Source organism: Sardina pilchardus, chromosome 24 (genome assembly GCF_963854185.1).
Source record: "Sardina pilchardus chromosome 24, fSarPil1.1, whole genome shotgun sequence".
NCBI lineage: Eukaryota > Metazoa > Chordata > Actinopteri > Clupeiformes > Clupeidae > Sardina > Sardina pilchardus.
In genome coordinates, this window is record NC_085017.1 from 21,772,619 (window position 1) to 21,788,890 (window position 16,272).

General features: G+C 42.4%; 1 protein-coding gene across 1 annotated transcript; it reads right to left on the reverse strand.

Annotated features, from left to right (window-relative positions):
* Positions 1-4,412: 4,412 nt before the first annotated feature.
* stm (starmaker) lies at positions 4,413-13,369 on the reverse strand. The gene is made up of 19 exons (XM_062529365.1): positions 13,213-13,369; positions 12,442-12,506; positions 11,955-11,972; positions 11,758-11,790; positions 11,358-11,405; positions 11,226-11,264; positions 11,019-11,048; positions 10,057-10,104; positions 9,601-9,672; positions 8,902-8,952; positions 7,109-8,182; positions 6,949-6,987; positions 6,638-6,691; positions 6,362-6,400; positions 6,095-6,127; positions 5,816-5,854; positions 5,575-5,628; positions 5,402-5,478; positions 4,413-5,242 (listed from the first exon to the last, which is right to left on the reverse strand). The coding sequence occupies exons 1-18, from the start codon at positions 13,221-13,223 to the stop codon at positions 5,447-5,449; spliced, it is 1,779 nt and encodes a 592-aa protein (XP_062385349.1). The 5' UTR covers positions 13,224-13,369; the 3' UTR covers positions 4,413-5,242; positions 5,402-5,446.
* Between the last annotated feature and the right edge of the window lie 2,903 nt (positions 13,370-16,272).

Sequence of the window (16,272 nt, forward strand, 5' to 3'; positions counted from 1 at the left end):
CAAGGGCAATGTTCCCCTGTTCCTTAACTTCATATTTTGAAGTAATTTACCTTTTCAACACAAACAAATGGGCCAGCCAGCCCCCCCGGTAGTCCGAATGCGGAATGACCTTTGAAAGCGGAAGCCTTCTCTTCCAGAATGACATTAAATTCACTGTGTTGAAGGGAGGGACATATAGAAAAAAGGCAATGTTATTGTGCGATATGGAGCCCCCCTGGGCAACCACTTGCCAAGATTCCTCTTAGCCAGACCTGTGTCCAACACCTCCCCTCGATACTCCAATGGCTCTGCGAGCTTGGACAATGGCCCTCTGTTGTTGTGGAGAAACCAGGCTGGCCTTGGATCTAACCTTGGGTGACGAGATTAGAGACCAGAGTACTGGTTTGATCCCTCTCATCCCAGCCAGGTGAGCCCTAGCAGCAGGACCTACTGGGAGATCACCTGAGATCACATCCCACTGGAGTTGGTTGGTGACTGTTTTTAGATCATCAGTGGGAATAAAACGTTAGGGTGCACACAGGTAACTTTGCAGTAGGTACTGGGACATCTGACCACAAAGCACACTGCATTTGGGTGCCGACATGACTGCGTCGACACTTACCCACGCACACGCTGTTGTTGAAATCCAATGGATTTCTTTTCAGCGGTGCCAAACAACCGAACTATAAAAACAGAATTGTGATCTACACGATGGCGAAAGGGTTTGACAGTGGTGTACTTGGTTGTATTAAAAACAATGGGATCTAATGTAATCAGACTTTAAAAGCAAAGAGTGCTGCGTACATATTGGTGCCTATGTGTGGGCAGTGGCGGTTCTAGACTGAATTACTCCCCAGGCGAGATCCTCCACAAGCGCCCCCATGAGTGTTTTTTGACGCACTTTGCGTCAGTCGGGCTCATAGGGTTAAGCGCTCGTGCCGCCCCATACAAGATGCCGCCCCGGGCGACTGCCCGGTTCGCCCGTACCTAAAACCGCCACTGTGTGTGGGGGCCTTAAAACGGTCATCTTTACATTGCTTCAAATAATTGATTAGCATTGAGTATATAGTGGTACTAACAATATTAAGTCTTTTAATTCATTAATTCAATCACAAGGTAGCTGGTAACAGTTATTTGCTTGTTATTGAGAATAATTTATACAGTGCCATATTGTGTAACGTTCTGACACCAATGTGTTAGATTTACGACATGGTTGAGGAACTTGTCTCAGGTATCTCCTCACACGTGGTCCTCCATGCAGATTGCTGAGTCGACTCGAGTTACGGCTCCGTCCTGGGTCCTGTTAGGGCTTTTTGTGCTCAGAATCCTGATCTACCTCAGGTCTTCCAGAAGGAGCCATTCTGTTTTGGAAACCTGATCTGCTCCGAAATAACAGGATAGCTGGTGTTGGTGCTCCCCCAGATACATGGTGCAATGAATCAGTCAGTACTGAGCGCATTCTGCGTTGTAAGCCCAAGAAACATGGTGCATACACATTTTAGGTGGGCATTAAATATAATCGGAGCGGGGGGTTGGTGGGTGGGGGGGGGGGGGTTGAAACTAAATTCAGCTCTAGTGTATTGCACTTATAGAAGCCCACCCTAATCTGCAATCAGTTAAACTGCCCGTCATTAATCAAACATTTAGAAAACAGTCACTCCGCACAATAGCTCCATAGCACTACCTTTGTACATCTGGTGTCATATAAATCATACTCAGACCATGAATTGGCTGGCTCGAGTATTTGTTTAACTTCGGTCAGCTGTCAAAATGTATTGTCCAGGTCCAGAACTCACTTTTTGAAATGGAATCGGAGCATATAGCTGTCCAAAAAGCAAATGGCAGCTGAATTGTTAAAAAGTCTAATGCAAAGATTATAGACAGTAAATCTCTCACAGAGAGCATTATCAGTATATAAAACAATTTAACACTGCTGTGACCTCGCAAGTCCAATGCGATTTCCGCTGGATTAGTTTACTTGAAGTGCACAATAGCAATGAACTGCGAGCAAAAGCGAATCGGTCAGTCTACAGAGGGGGTTTACCTTTTCCAGTTAAAGGCAACACTTTTCTCACCAATATCAGTCGCTCCATCAGTGCAGAAATGGAAGAGCCTCTTACACTTTTTGAGTTAAGAAGTATAACATTTCTTAAGATTTCGCAAACATCCTTCTGCCTGCCACTCCACCCCACACCCCGTTGCCCGGCTTACCGTCTCAACTTCTGGGGTGAAAGGAGTGGAGGTTTCTTATGCAACGTGTGAGGTGAACTGAGCTGACCAGTGTAGACCCCTCTCACATGAATGCACGCACGCATACATACACACAGACACACACACACACACACACACACAAGCATACACACACACACACACACACACACACACACACACACACAAGCATGTGCACACATACACACACTCGCGCGCACACACACACACAGACACACACACAAGCATGTGCACACATACACACACTTGCGCACACACACACACACACACAGACACACACACAAGCATACACACATACACACACACACACACACACACACACACACACACACATATACGTGCACACACACACACACACACACACACACACACACACAGACACAAACACACACACAGACACACACACAAGCATACACACATACACACACTCATACACACACACACACACACACTCACACACACACACACATACACATATATGTGCGCACAGACACACACACACACACACACACACACACACACACACACACGTGCACACACACACACACACACATGGTTGGCCATTTGCACACAGAGGGAGGCGAGTCACGCTCCCTCTGGCAAGGTCACCTGCCATTGTCCATAGCTGTTTGCCGGCTTTTGTGTGATAGGCTACCCCACCTCCTCCTCTCCTCCTTTTCCCTCCTCCTTCACCTCCCGCACCTCCAAGGCCACGGGTTCGGACCACCAAGTGTAGCCAATGTGTAACATGAGCAACAAGCCCTGAGCTTCAAGGGGCTCTGTAAGGACGCGCTCGGAAACTTTACCCTCTCCTGGAGGTCTTTCTTTTCGGGGCAATGGAGGGGGCGAAGGATGGAGGGTCAAGTGATTGGCTGCGTGACTTAAAAGAAAATCTGCGAGATAACGATCATTCTGCTCTTATCTCCAGCGTCTTTTTGAAGACCTCCCTAAGGTCAAGTAGTGGCTCAGAAATTGTTTAGAGCTTGTGTTGCCTTGTTCAGCGCACAAACATTTTGAATGTCGTCTTGACAATAACTGGCCTCCTTGATCGCCGTAAGTGGGGAACCCTTGCATTGCCGGATATTTAAAATGGTCTCCGTGGATGTAGAAAGTGAGTTGCAAGTCTGTAAACCCAGATAAGACACAACAAATGGCAGGAGAAATGTGCGTCTGGCCAGGTTGCTAGTACTCGAGTCTACCACTGGAGGGACACAGAGAACCAGCAATGATTCTGCTTCAGTTCAATAGACCAATAGTGTCACATGGTTTTAATATACTGTCACTGGCATGTTTTCTTACTGCAATGTGCATCCATTGTTTGGCTGTGGGCACATTCCTATTGTTTCACATGTTGTTGTTTGTCAAGCTGTGTTTTGTCAACTAATTAGAACTATCCAGAAGGAAGAAGGAAATGAAATGGCCAACAGCAGGTTGGGCCACTTCTCGCTGACTGGTCTAGTTTGGGGGTGGAACTTCTCATTTATTCTGCTTTGAATATTTCATTATTTTACCTCAGTAATAATGGTTGTAATTTTTTTGTTTTGCCTAATGTGTCTAAATTAGGTGACAAAACAACCCTACATATAGCTAGAGCTCATTTGTTTAAAAGGAAAACACCTTATGTGTCCAATTCACCTAAGTGTGTGCTTTTCCATTTCTTTTGTTCATCTGTCTTTCACTACTTCCTTGTTCTGATTTTCTTCAAGTGTCCTCAGCATTTCCAATATTTTTTATATAATTTCTCTGTATTACCTTTATGTTAAGGCTGTTCAAGTAAATAAGTTGACACCTCTACCAAGTTTCCCCAGATTTTTTTTTCATTTTGTGGTATGTTTATGTTTTTTGCTCTCTCTCTCTCTGCTGAATGGACTTCATCTGTTGCCACGCACACTGGCCCCTTTTCAAAGCCAACAGAGCCAAAGGGACCTTCTTAAGATACTCCTTTTCACCTGTTGGTGATCCCTCATTTGTATGCAAGACAGAGAACCTTTTAAAGTAAACCAAGAAACCGTTCGAAGGTGAAACATCTCGTGTTTTTGGCTCTCGGGACAGACTCTCCATCAGGGGAGACATGAAGTCCACAAAGGCGCCATAGTTCTTCGCCCCCAAAGACCGAAGACACTCGAATCACACTCACTAACATGTGCGGTTCACCCAAGACCACAAACTGACCCCCCCAACCCCACCACCCAAATGAAATGTGATTTTGTTTTCTGACCACTCAGGCTTTATTCAATTTGCTCCCTGTGTACATATTAAATGACATTATTGATACATCTATACATCTCTTGTCATTACAATAATTCTTCAACATTGCTCTTACACGCACACTACAATATTAGTCATAAATTCTCAAAATGAAGAGATGTGCATAACAAAATTGTCTCATAAAATGTCTGTACACTCCATTTTTTGTGGAAATCGTCTTGTTATACAGTCAGAGATTTGTCTGTTGTTTAAAAACAAGCAAAACGTTTGTCTGAGAGTCAGGAATTTTTTGTTTTGTCATAGCAGCAGTTATCTGTCAGAAAGTGATGTAGCATCTTGAAAAGGCAGAACTAGAAAATCCCACAGCCTGCGAAAAACCATCCCAGCCCCACAACATTCGAGCACTGCAATTTTTTTAGAGACAGTATCAAGCAGAATTGCTGTAACAGATCAAACAAATGTTCTTTTCAGCAAAAGTAGCAGTTGTGTGCTCAGATTTTACAATGTCAATGATTTAAGCCTATTAGCTGCATGAACATTATGATATGAGAGCCCCTAAAAACAACATCCAAATAACCGTGATTTTGCATAGGTGTTAGAAAAACGGAAAATATTCTGTGTGTCAGTTATGAATTCTGTGCACAAAAGGTTGAATAATTTAATTTGTTGCCCATCACCCTATTAACAAAAAGGTTGCTTTGAGGGGAGAATAGTGGGGGAGTGAGAAGGTATAGAGGAAAGAAGAAATAGTTTGTCCAGTCTGAAAATGCTGTTTTGTTATTGTGACTGCATCAGTAGATTTCCTTTGTGTCTTTTCATGATGATTCTGCCAGGAAGAAAACAAAAACACAACATGAATACAATGCCATTTTCTTCACTGATTGGCAGCATTCTTTCTTTTGTTTATTTGATGCAGTTACATTAGATCTCTCCTTCAAACTGTTTGACCACAAAGTCACAAATACGGTGGACGGTTTGTGTTTACCTGTTGTATAGACTCCACCATAACCTGCTTGTACAATCCAGAATGCTAGGAACTCTGATTGGTGTTAATGGCAACCCCTGAAAAGTAACACGAAACAGAAAGTTAGTACCGGGCAACGTGCATATTTGAAACCATTGTACATTGCATGGCATATTGGCCGGAGGGTGTGGTACCTGGTGTTGTATCGTCTGGATTATCTTGCTGATCGGGTGCTTCAGCAGTGACGGCTAATGAGAAGAAAGCGAGTCGGTCAGATTTCTAAGTAACCAAAGGAAACCTGTCCTAGATTTGTACCATTCTCACTGGGTACAGTAATTGACATTCCATACTATTATGATTGCATAAATCGAGTTTGTCAAGTTTTTACGGTAAGGTGTCTCAAATGTTTTATGTACATGTTGGGGTGTGTCTTACCAGCAGACAGGTCCTCTGCCTCAGAGGAGGGCACTATCTCTGTGGAAACAAGCAAACACTTCTTTAGCTAAAAAAAAAATCCCCTAATCGAGGGAACAATGGTGGGTTCTCAGGCCCTCACGTGAGCCTTCCATTTCACACAAATATAGTGTTTCTTCTTTGGCCAGGGCAGACCTCAGAATGGTGGGCCCTAGTAGTGTTTCATCTGCCCACCTGCACTACCCACTACCCACTACCCACTACCCACCCATCCATGCGTTAGATTAGCAGTGGGCTTACCCTCAGATGTGGCATCCATGTCATCATCCTCAGCTAGAGTGAAAAACACAGAAAGCGGATGACATTTAGGAACCTTTTTTCTCACAGCCAACATAATATACGTAAAATCAGGAATTACCAGCCTAAGTAATCAGTAATGCTCACTAAGGTCTGTCTTTGGGACCTAGCTTACTGTTGACAGAGTAGTATACACACAGTGTTGCCATTGTGAATCACAGAATGTGTGTGTGTGTGTGTGTGTGTGTGTGTGTGTGTGTGTGTCCTCACCTGTGGAATCTAGCTCAGTGCTCTTCTCCATGCTCTCCTCTGGTGTGACAAACAGAGTCAGTGATTACATGAATCACAATAGCAACTTATAGAGTTCAAACCGCTCGCTCACACGGTCACAATCAATTATTAAACTCAAAATATTTGATTTACTCAGTTTGAATGTAATGTTTTAAGTACTTTGTTCACTTGTTTGAAGTATTCTAAGACTTATAGTAACAATAGTATTCAATAGAGGTCAAAAACACAAGGAAATCTGCAATGAAATTCCACTACCTTTTGAGGTTGACTCTGATGCATCAGCATCATCCTGGTCTTCCTGTGCTGATTCTGTGAGGAGAGATAGATAGGCTAGTTTGTTGGGCTAGATAGTGGTACATGGAATCAGAGAAAAGCGACTTCGTAACATTCACAACACAAAGAGATGCTATAATATAGACAACCATGTAGCATTTTATGGGACATGTAAATTCATTGTTGATGCATATATACAGGGTACAATCAGCATGTTGCTGTCGCACTTTGGGACCTGTAGACAGGGTTATGCATAGCCAAACAGAGGATTAAAATGAGATTATTTTACACACCCATGATCTCTGAGCTTCCTGCTGCCTCGCTGGTTGGCACTATTGAAAGAACATGCAAATTGATTAGTGATGATGACATTTCAGCATATTGATAGGCCTGTTTTAATATATCCCTCTGTATCGTTGATTTGTGTCGCGATTTAGAGCTTGACCCACCCACCTTCTGATTTGTCCTCCATTGTGTCAGTCTCTTTCTCGCTGGCATCTTCGCTCTCTTTGTCATCCGACGACTCGTCACTCATCTCCTTCTCGTCACTTTTCTCCTTCTCGTCGCTTTTATCCTCGTCACTTTTCTCCTTCTCGTCGCTCTTATCATCGTCGTCACTTTTGTCCTCGTCGCTCTTATCCTCGTCGCTCTCCTCCCTGGTGGCGAACTCGGAGTCCTCGCCGGCGCTGTCCTGCATCTGCCCCTCGAAAGGGTCCTGGCTTCCTATGGGCATGCCTTCCTCCAGGACTGGCATCTTCTCCATCTCCGCCTCCTCCTCCTCCTCACTGATAGGCTGGCCTTCCTCGATAGCGGTGGCTTTTTCCTCCTCCTCCTCCTCCTCCTCCTCCTGACTGCTGATGGCCTCCCCTTCATCCTTGTCAGCTACGCTCTTGGTGTCCTCGTCACTGTCGTCCCCAGCTTCCTTCTCCTGCTTGCTCTCTCCTGCCTCTTTGGCCTCGCTGGCCTCCTCGGTGTCTGCCTCGGATTCGGAGCTTGTATCTTTGGCCTCTTTGGCTCCTGCCTCTTTGTCGGCAGAGTCTTCCTCGCTGTTGGAGTCCATCATGGACGCTTTCTCAGTTGAGGAAGACGTGTCGTCATCTTCGTCGTCATCCTCCGAGTTTGAGCTGTCCTCTTTGGCCTCCACTTTGTCGTCGTCCTCTGACGAAGGCATGCTGTCCATTTCTGCGCTGGCTTTGATGTCAGCGTCTGCCTCTGCGCTTTCTGCGCTTTCTTTCTCGGCTACCACCGCTGGTTCCTCGTCGTCGGCTGAATCCGATGTGTCCTCGTTAGTGTCCTTCTCCTCTTTTGAGTCTTTGCCCCCTCCAGCCTCATCGCTTTCAGAATCAACCTTGTCAGGTACTTCCTCAGTTTCGTCCTTGTCTGGAGAGGCCTCGTCGCTGGCGCTGTCTGGGGAGTCCTGCTGCTCACTGGCATCTGCTTCTTCACTGGCATCTGCCACCTCACTGGCACCCGCCTCTTCACTGCTGTCATCCTTATCGGCAGTGACATTATCATCTTGCTCAGACTCTGTTTCAGAGGTTAAATAGGAATGTGCATTTCAGTGCAGAATCACATTTGATTTTAAAATTTAAAAGACTTTCATTTTTGGGGGGATTTAAATCATTTCAATTGATGTCTGTCTTGTATGGGTTTTAGATATTCCCATAAATTACTCTAGTACAGTTGTTTTTATTGAAACACTTTCAAAGCCTTTCCAAAGTAACATAGCAACGTAATTTTAGCACAGTCTTGGCCCAAGATTTGTGTCTTTGTGGGATTGTCTACAAGTAAAGTGCAACATGCAATGAGGAAGATAAAAGAGTTGTGATGAATTGGAAGGATAAATGGATAATAAGTATGGATATGTAAAGTAATAATGTATAACTTTCTCAAAATTTGTCTCTGCTGGTCCAAGACCTCAAAATTGCATCTATAGTTCTAAAAAATCATAAAGTAAAATACTTGTGTCTTCTTTATGGTTTGGTTCAGGGATGTTATTGTATTGGTAATATTGTTATCACTGTAATACTGTATCGCATAGATTTGCAGGCTAAAAACAAAAGTTACACATTGCACCTTTAATTGTGAAATCAGACGCAACACTTTTTCCCCTCACTGGTGAGAGGAGCTATGGGACCCCTACAAATGGAGCTCAGTAGCTCTGAGACTGTTATCTGGGATTGCCATGGCCCATGGCTCTTAATGTGGTCTCAACGGCCTGTTCATTTGTTTTGAGGAATGCTAACCTGAGTTATCTGACTCCGTGGCTTCCTCAGTCGTGTCGGCCTCAGCAGTCTCTACAAAAAAAAAAAAGACAAGAAAAGAAAGAAATTAATTCTACCAGGGAACCTAATCGTAGGCATCGAACTGACCAGTGAAATGGTAACTGTAGTAGTAGATGGAGTAGAAGGTGCAAAGAGAAGCCAAAAGGTTTTAGACAGGAGTTGACCATCTGGCGACATTGTTATCATCTGAATGGGCTCACAGGCCGGACTTTTTGTCAGACATCTTAATCACCACTCCAGTGAACCTCATTAACACTGGCTGTCTAAATGGCATGACTGGACAGGGGGCGGCTCTTATCTTAAGTCACATTAGCAGTTTGGCAAAACCTGAAAAGATGGGGCTCGTTTTTTGACAGGTATCATGTAATGGGGTCACCAACTTTCCAAAGGTTGAAATCAGATTTGGTTACATGAAATGTGTTGCCCTGTGTTAATCCCCCATCTAGCATTTAAAATAGACACCTTTCCTTGGTCTCAGAGGAGGTGGCTTGACTTGACATTCTAATTGGTGTTGGTTAATGTTTGGCAAGCTAACTATTTTCCATTAGCCATGCTCACTGGCCTGTAGAGTCTGACCTAGAAGCAACTGGTGCACCAACATGAAATGTTGAAAGACATATAACTGTGGCCTTATATTTTTGTTTATTTGTGGACATTTACCTGTGTCGTCTGTCTCTTCAGATGTGTCCGGCTCAGAAGAGTCCTGGCTCTCAGTTACAGCCTCAATTATCTCTGTAAATTAATTGTAAGTTATAGTCTTTACAGTAATGATCAATGTATGTATCAATCAGTTATAACAGAACAAAAACAAAATCAGTTGGTAGTTTAATGAGCTCAGTTCACCAGATAACGCTTTCTGTATTTAATTTATGTTTCAGGTTATTGCTAGCCTCAGTACCAGAAGAACTTAGCCCTGCCTATTGAGTATGATGCAGGAATGAATGCTATGGTATACACACCCATCTACAGAACTCCCCACAGGGGGAATTCTCTCTCGTTGTTGAGTATAGCCTGACGGTGCGCACAGTGCGTACGGTCGGCCGTACACCTGCAGGCGCACCTGCATTGTATAACCATTTCCTTTGTGTGTAGTGTTACAGTCCATAACCGTCTTACCTTGAGAATCAGGGCTCGTGGTAGTGTCTTCCACACTTTCATCCGCATCTGTTAAACAGAGACATTATGAGTGTGTTTCCTTCTAAACTATCGCAAAACATTTCAGCATAACACCTATCGTTCAGTTGTTTGGAATTCTTGTCCCTATCAGACCAGATCAGATGATGTTTGATGCTCAGGGTTCCTCATACTCATTCTTAGCTGGGCAAGTCAGCCTTTTGCTATATCGCCCCTATTCCTTTCCCACGCTAAAGTGATATGCCTTTTATTGCTTTTTTTGTTTGTTTGTTTGTTTATTTGTACATTTCACAACAACTATTCCTATTCCTATATAATCCTATACTCTTTGTTTTGTTATTGTTTAATTGTTATACAGTAGTAATCACTGAAAATTGGGACTATAGGACTACATGAACTTCAGAAAGATAAATAAAGGTTGAATGAAGAATGAATATAAATGAATATATGTCTGATAAAGGGCTTGCTGTCAGCCACTCACACATATAGAACACATGTGCATAGAAAATAAATGTGTGGTTAGGATGTCCTGACTGAAACATGACCTGTTGTACATTCAAGTGATAAGAAAGGAATTACTGGACCATGCAAAGTACATATTTTATGGTCAGTGGATGAGTAACATTTTTGGTGGTGTTGTTTTTGAAACAGTTAGAGGTTAGACACTAAGATGATTTGTTTTCATTGGATGACCTGTGCATCACTTTTAACTTGTGACTTTAGGAGAAGCTAATTACACTGTTTTTCTATGACATGTGAAGTCGTGACTGGGATATTGGATTGTTATGTGACGGTGGATCTAAGATAAGATACAGGTGTACTTTTAACAAAGATATGTTTTTGTTACATATTTGTCATATTAAAGGCCTGATTAGGAAGTCAAGAGTCAGACACTGGCATGTCTTACTTTAGAGTCAAACAATTATCTGGCTTTTCAAACTGACCTGGCTGGTTTGGGACAGTTGGGTGAGCACCTAGAAAAGTGGAACACAGCACATTGTCAAATATTCTCATGGCAGCGTTTCCCCATTGTTGTGACATCATGGACATTTGAACTTCCGTGTATTTTAGGACTAGCCCGTATCCAGCCTTTCCTTCTTCCTGGACTGACACAGGGCTTTGCTTCAAAACCAGTCAGACAATGCTCATACCTGCCATCTTCTCAGCTGAGTCTGTTCCATCTGTGATTCCTATGATAAGACGGGACATTATTAGCTTTTCTGTTGGCACCACAACAGGGGCAGAATCTCTCATGGTTTTTCTTTACAACAAGACAGACTTACCAGAGTCTCTTTGGTTAGGCCTTGAAGTGGTTGCGCTATTGACATCTCCTGAGGAAGCAATGTATCATTTCATTAGTTGATATTACATAATAGGCCACGCATCTACATTTTGATTTCATGTGATACTTGTTGTGTTAATGTAATCATGAAGTCATGCTAATATTAGTTGTTATGTTATGAAGGCCCTGAGAAGATATCAAGGCATCACTCGTGTTTAACCGGTGGATTGCATAAACATGGCCAGTGAATGGGAGATCTCAAGCCACATTGTTCTGCTTTTGTTCCACAGACTGACTCGTTTTACTGGAGTCACAGAAAGCATATGGCCACTCTGTTATCTAGTATATAGCATCTATAGCATCAGAGATCATTTCAGAGAACTGGTGACAAAGTCACTTACCATTCAGAAAAGCAATTACTGGAGCTGCTCTGTCTAAAAACAGAAACAGAAAAGGCATGAGGTTGTCATGCAACAGCTATGTGAATACATATCCCTATTAGCTTTGTTAGAAATAGTTTGATAACATTTTTAGATTTTGTAAATAGTATGTTGGAATGTGGTAACAGTTAAAGAACATTTATCAAAGCTGTCCTTACCATCTGAATCTTGTCCATCTGTATGATAATGCCATATATGTAGAGAGAGAGAGAGAGAGAGAGAGAGAGAGAGAGAGAGAGAGAGGAGAGAGAGAGGGAGAGAGGGAGAGGACATGTTAGCCATGTTTGGTGAGATGCTGCCTGAAAGCTTCTCCTATGGAGGCCTCGCTTATTTCTCTAATCCTACATCCAGACGGGAACAGAACTCTTTTGTGCCTTTCAGGGAGACCTGGGCTCTGATTACAGGCTTGGTGCAGGGGAGGCAGGCAGTGAGCAGATCTCCTGATTGAAAGCGGGGGATTGTTGTGTGTCAGGCTAGCAGACGAGCACCACGGTGTAGCATCTGGAAAAAGTGGTCATTCAAAAGTGTGTGTGTGTGTGTGTGTGTGTGTGTGTTTGTGTGGAGGGGTGAGGTATACGTATGGGGTTATCCAAGCAGTGTTATCAGTGTTAGAGTAAGCTCACTGTACACAGAGTATTTCCTTACCTGTCACAGGCGCCGACAGAACAACACCAGCCACAGCAAAGACCAAGCACACAACACAAAGTGTCCTGTGTAGGAAAACATGCAAAAGATACAAATCTTAAATGATAAACGTATTTGTTATGTTGTCAATCACATTTTCAGTTTGTTAAAGTTATTACCAATTAGTTACTTGAGGTCTGTATATTTCAGAAAATGTTACAGCTATAACTTAAAATACTCTTGTGAGCTGTTGTCGCCATTTTGTTAGTCATGAGACTGGTAAACATGCACTTGAGCATGTTTGCATGAGTTTAGGTATTACTTTGCATGCACAATATTGTGTATACAGCACATTCATTTCAGCCCTATTAGTTATGCTATGCACCTTATACAGATATTGTGATGGAGGCATGGTGATCTGAAATTCTATTAAACAATTCAGACATTGAAATTCATTAAAAGATTTAAATCTCAGTTTTGGTCATTTACATTTTTTGCAGTATATTTGCTCTTGCATTTTTTTAGTGGTAAGAACACAATGTTGCTTGAATGAAATTGTATTTTTGGAATGGAGTAGATAAAAACATCCTTGGCAGGCCACAAATACAATTTTAACTGTCATAAATATCTAATTTATTTACATACAGCATTTCATCTTGTTTGATTAGGGACGTTCACACATGACATGAAACAGTCACAATACAGTCACTATCTTCTAAGGTGGCTGACACCAAAGCACATCCCATCTCACACCACTCCAACCAGGTAATAAGTGTACAGTGTTACACTTACCGTGACAACATTTTGATAGGATTCTCTAAAAAAAAAGCCTCGAAGCTGAGGGAGGAACAACACCGGTGTGTCTCGTGTGTGTGTACTCTCCCGTAGGTCTGAAGCCTTGTTGGAACGAGCCTCGTTGCTTTTATACCCTCGCAGGCTCTGAGGGGGGCAGGCCTGCCAATCAGAGGCGTCACAAAGGCACTTCTAAGGTTACGCTCATTAAAACAGGGTTAAGAGTCGGGTCCGTGCAAAGCTTTGTTTGTGTTTTCAAACAGCCCTTGTAAGTACTGGCTTCACCCCCCCCCCCTAACACACACACACACCCCCAAAAGAAAAAGAAAATCTTACAAATGCGCAAAAAAAACCCTCTCCCTCCCACAAACACTTGCAATGTTGCTGTCTTTTTATTTATTTTTGACAGCCGTGTTCCTTGTTTACAAAGCAGTCTACAGTACTTTTAGCTTTGGTTGATTCTGGTGATGGGTGGGGCTGACAGGTAAGGTACGTCACTACAGACAGCCGAACAAAAACTCATCCAGCAGGAAATGTTCCAATTCTGTGAAACATGAAGCATGCTGAATGACTGCCGGAAGCACATTTTATGCTGAACTTCCTCATGCTTGATGGTGATACAGATGGTAGTTTGTTGACTTGACTTACTAGAATCATATTGATTTTACAACAGGTGAGCACTGCAACCCAAAGAAGCACATATTGTTAGCGAATATCTTTCAGCCAACATATATTGTGCATATGGACCACACAAGTCTGCATTGCACTTGTAATAATACTTCTTCACATAGCACTTTTTGAGTGCATTCTTTCTAAAATGTCATTGTATGCAAACAGATTTTCCTTCTGGGAAAATGTTACCTGGCCCTCAGGCATTCTGGGTATTTAGTTATTTATATCTACTGTGTTAAACCTACATCAGGATCCTTTGGTCAGACATAAGTTCCAAGAAAATGAGATTTAGACTGTTGATGATGAGAATAGTGTGGACTATGGGGATGTAAATGAAGGAAGGATTTTCACTTTTCGTAAATTGACCAACAGGGTATAACACCACTTTAATCCAGATGTAGTTGCAAGTTTCGCCAAATAATTCACCCAACTTGTAACATCAATTTCGCTACTGATATTTGTTTCGGTCATTAAAAAAAAGATTGTCATGGTAAAATTGTTTTACAATGTTTTCTCTTTTCCTGAGTTTTGTGTATTGTATTGTAACATCAACTCGGCTAATAGTATTTGTTTCACTCATAAAAACGTATTTGTCCTGCTAAAGTTGTTTTGTTTAAACATGTTTAATAATTGTGGACTTGTTACTGTCAGTAATGAAAAACTCCACAGGAAGGTTTCGACAGTAATCCGTTTCTTATGTCTTCCTCTTAAAGTCAATCAGATTAAAAAGTTTCCAAGTCGGGGGTGATGGAGTGGTTTTGTCCCGCTCTGCAGGAAACGGGCAAGTTGGCAGTTGGGTCTTTTCCTTACTAATTCCCATTGTGGGTCGGGCGGTACGGTAGGCCGGGGCCGAGTCAGTGGGTGAAAGCTGGAACAGGATAATTACTCTCTCCTGTTGTCACACAATTGATTGTGGAGCATTTTCACAAAGTGTTTTTTTTTTTCTATCCAACAGGGCAATTATTTTTCAAGGTTTAACTCTTTAACCTGGAGTGTTTTTTTTGTTTGCTGTGCTCATCTGCAGACAAGAAGATAGGGTCCCAGGAGGGTAGAGTCATTGACAAGTAGAATTCAATGTAACAGTGGACCATGGTCGAAATTGCAGTTGTGATTACTAAAAACTATTCATTTGTTTGTGGGCTGTTGTGTCATTGTATGTTTCAGTAATTTCCATGAATTATCCAGTTGAAAAGCAACATACCTGTCATTCTTCCACATCAGTTGAAATTGTACCTTTAATTTCTCCTATGAGTTGCAGTCAAAATCAACCTCAGAAAACCAAGGGTTACCTCCTCAGGTTTAATTCCCGTTTAATTCCCGTCTGTATTGTTTCCTTTTGGCAGTAGCAGAGCCACCTGTGAGAGAGCAAGTTGAACTTGCTGACCCGAATGATTTTAAAGGCAGAGCACTTTGATTTTAGAGGTGAGTCTGTTTATTCCGGTTCTCAAGATTACTCCCCATTTGGTCAAATTTAAATTGACCAAAGATGTCAATTCTGCATGCAGCACTGTGTGTTTCGGAGCATTTGTATGGGTGTGCTTGTGCATGCTTCCACAAATGAGTGGTAGGTTAAAAACTATATTTTTGTCCCTGGTCTTTTCCATGTTCTGTGTCATCAGGACATTGAAAGCATTTTTATGACTGACTATAGGACAGTTTGTGAAAAAAATACTGTTGAGTTGTGTCAAAATCATTTTATTATATGGCCCATGCAACAGAATGTTCTATCGAATTCAATAGCCTTTATGAAGAACAGTTCACTTCATGCCCATATTTCAGAAATGCAGTCATGCAGAATTAACTGTCCAACAGTCAGTGATTGATTGTTTCATTATTTCTGTTCACTGATATGAACTGTAGTTAGTGAATAACATTTCAAGTATTTCCCCCTCTGCAAAGTATGAAAGCTACATTTCATTTCAAAAACAGGAGAACATTTCTCACACATCTAGTATCAACTAGCTGTAGCAGCCTTGTATTCTCCAAGAGGCAGGAAAGAGTACAGGCAACGTTACCCTTATGGAAGGAGAGAAACACAACAGGAACCAAAGACCACTAAGTGAGGTCATTTAAGGCAACACAAGGTAAGCAGAGTTCACTTCCCAGAAGAAGGGGGCAGAGATTTAAATCCACTTGACGTCTCGTTTTAAGATGGAGGCCATTTACCGAAAGAAGGCCTTAGGTTGCTTGCCAGAGTCCCACCATTGGTCTTTGAAGTGCATTGTTTCTTCCTTACCAAGCTAAAGCATGAAGACTGATGGGTTCCTGACACCGCCCTCTAGTGTATAATCCTAGTACTTTAGTATATGAAATCTACATGGTGTAAGCTTTCCAGTAAATCAGTTTTAATTTGAGTATTAACCGGGTCATCGACTCATTGTTGCGGGG

Coding starts and splice junctions, on each gene's coding strand:
- stm (XM_062529365.1), bottom strand. Junction 11,406..11,757: donor AGTAATTGCTTTTCTGAATG/GTAAGTGACTTT, acceptor TTGCTTCCTCAG/GAGATGTCAATAGCGCAACC. Junction 6,692..6,948: donor AGGAAGCTCAGAGATCATGG/GTGTGTAAAATA, acceptor CTCTCCTCACAG/AATCAGCACAGGAAGACCAG.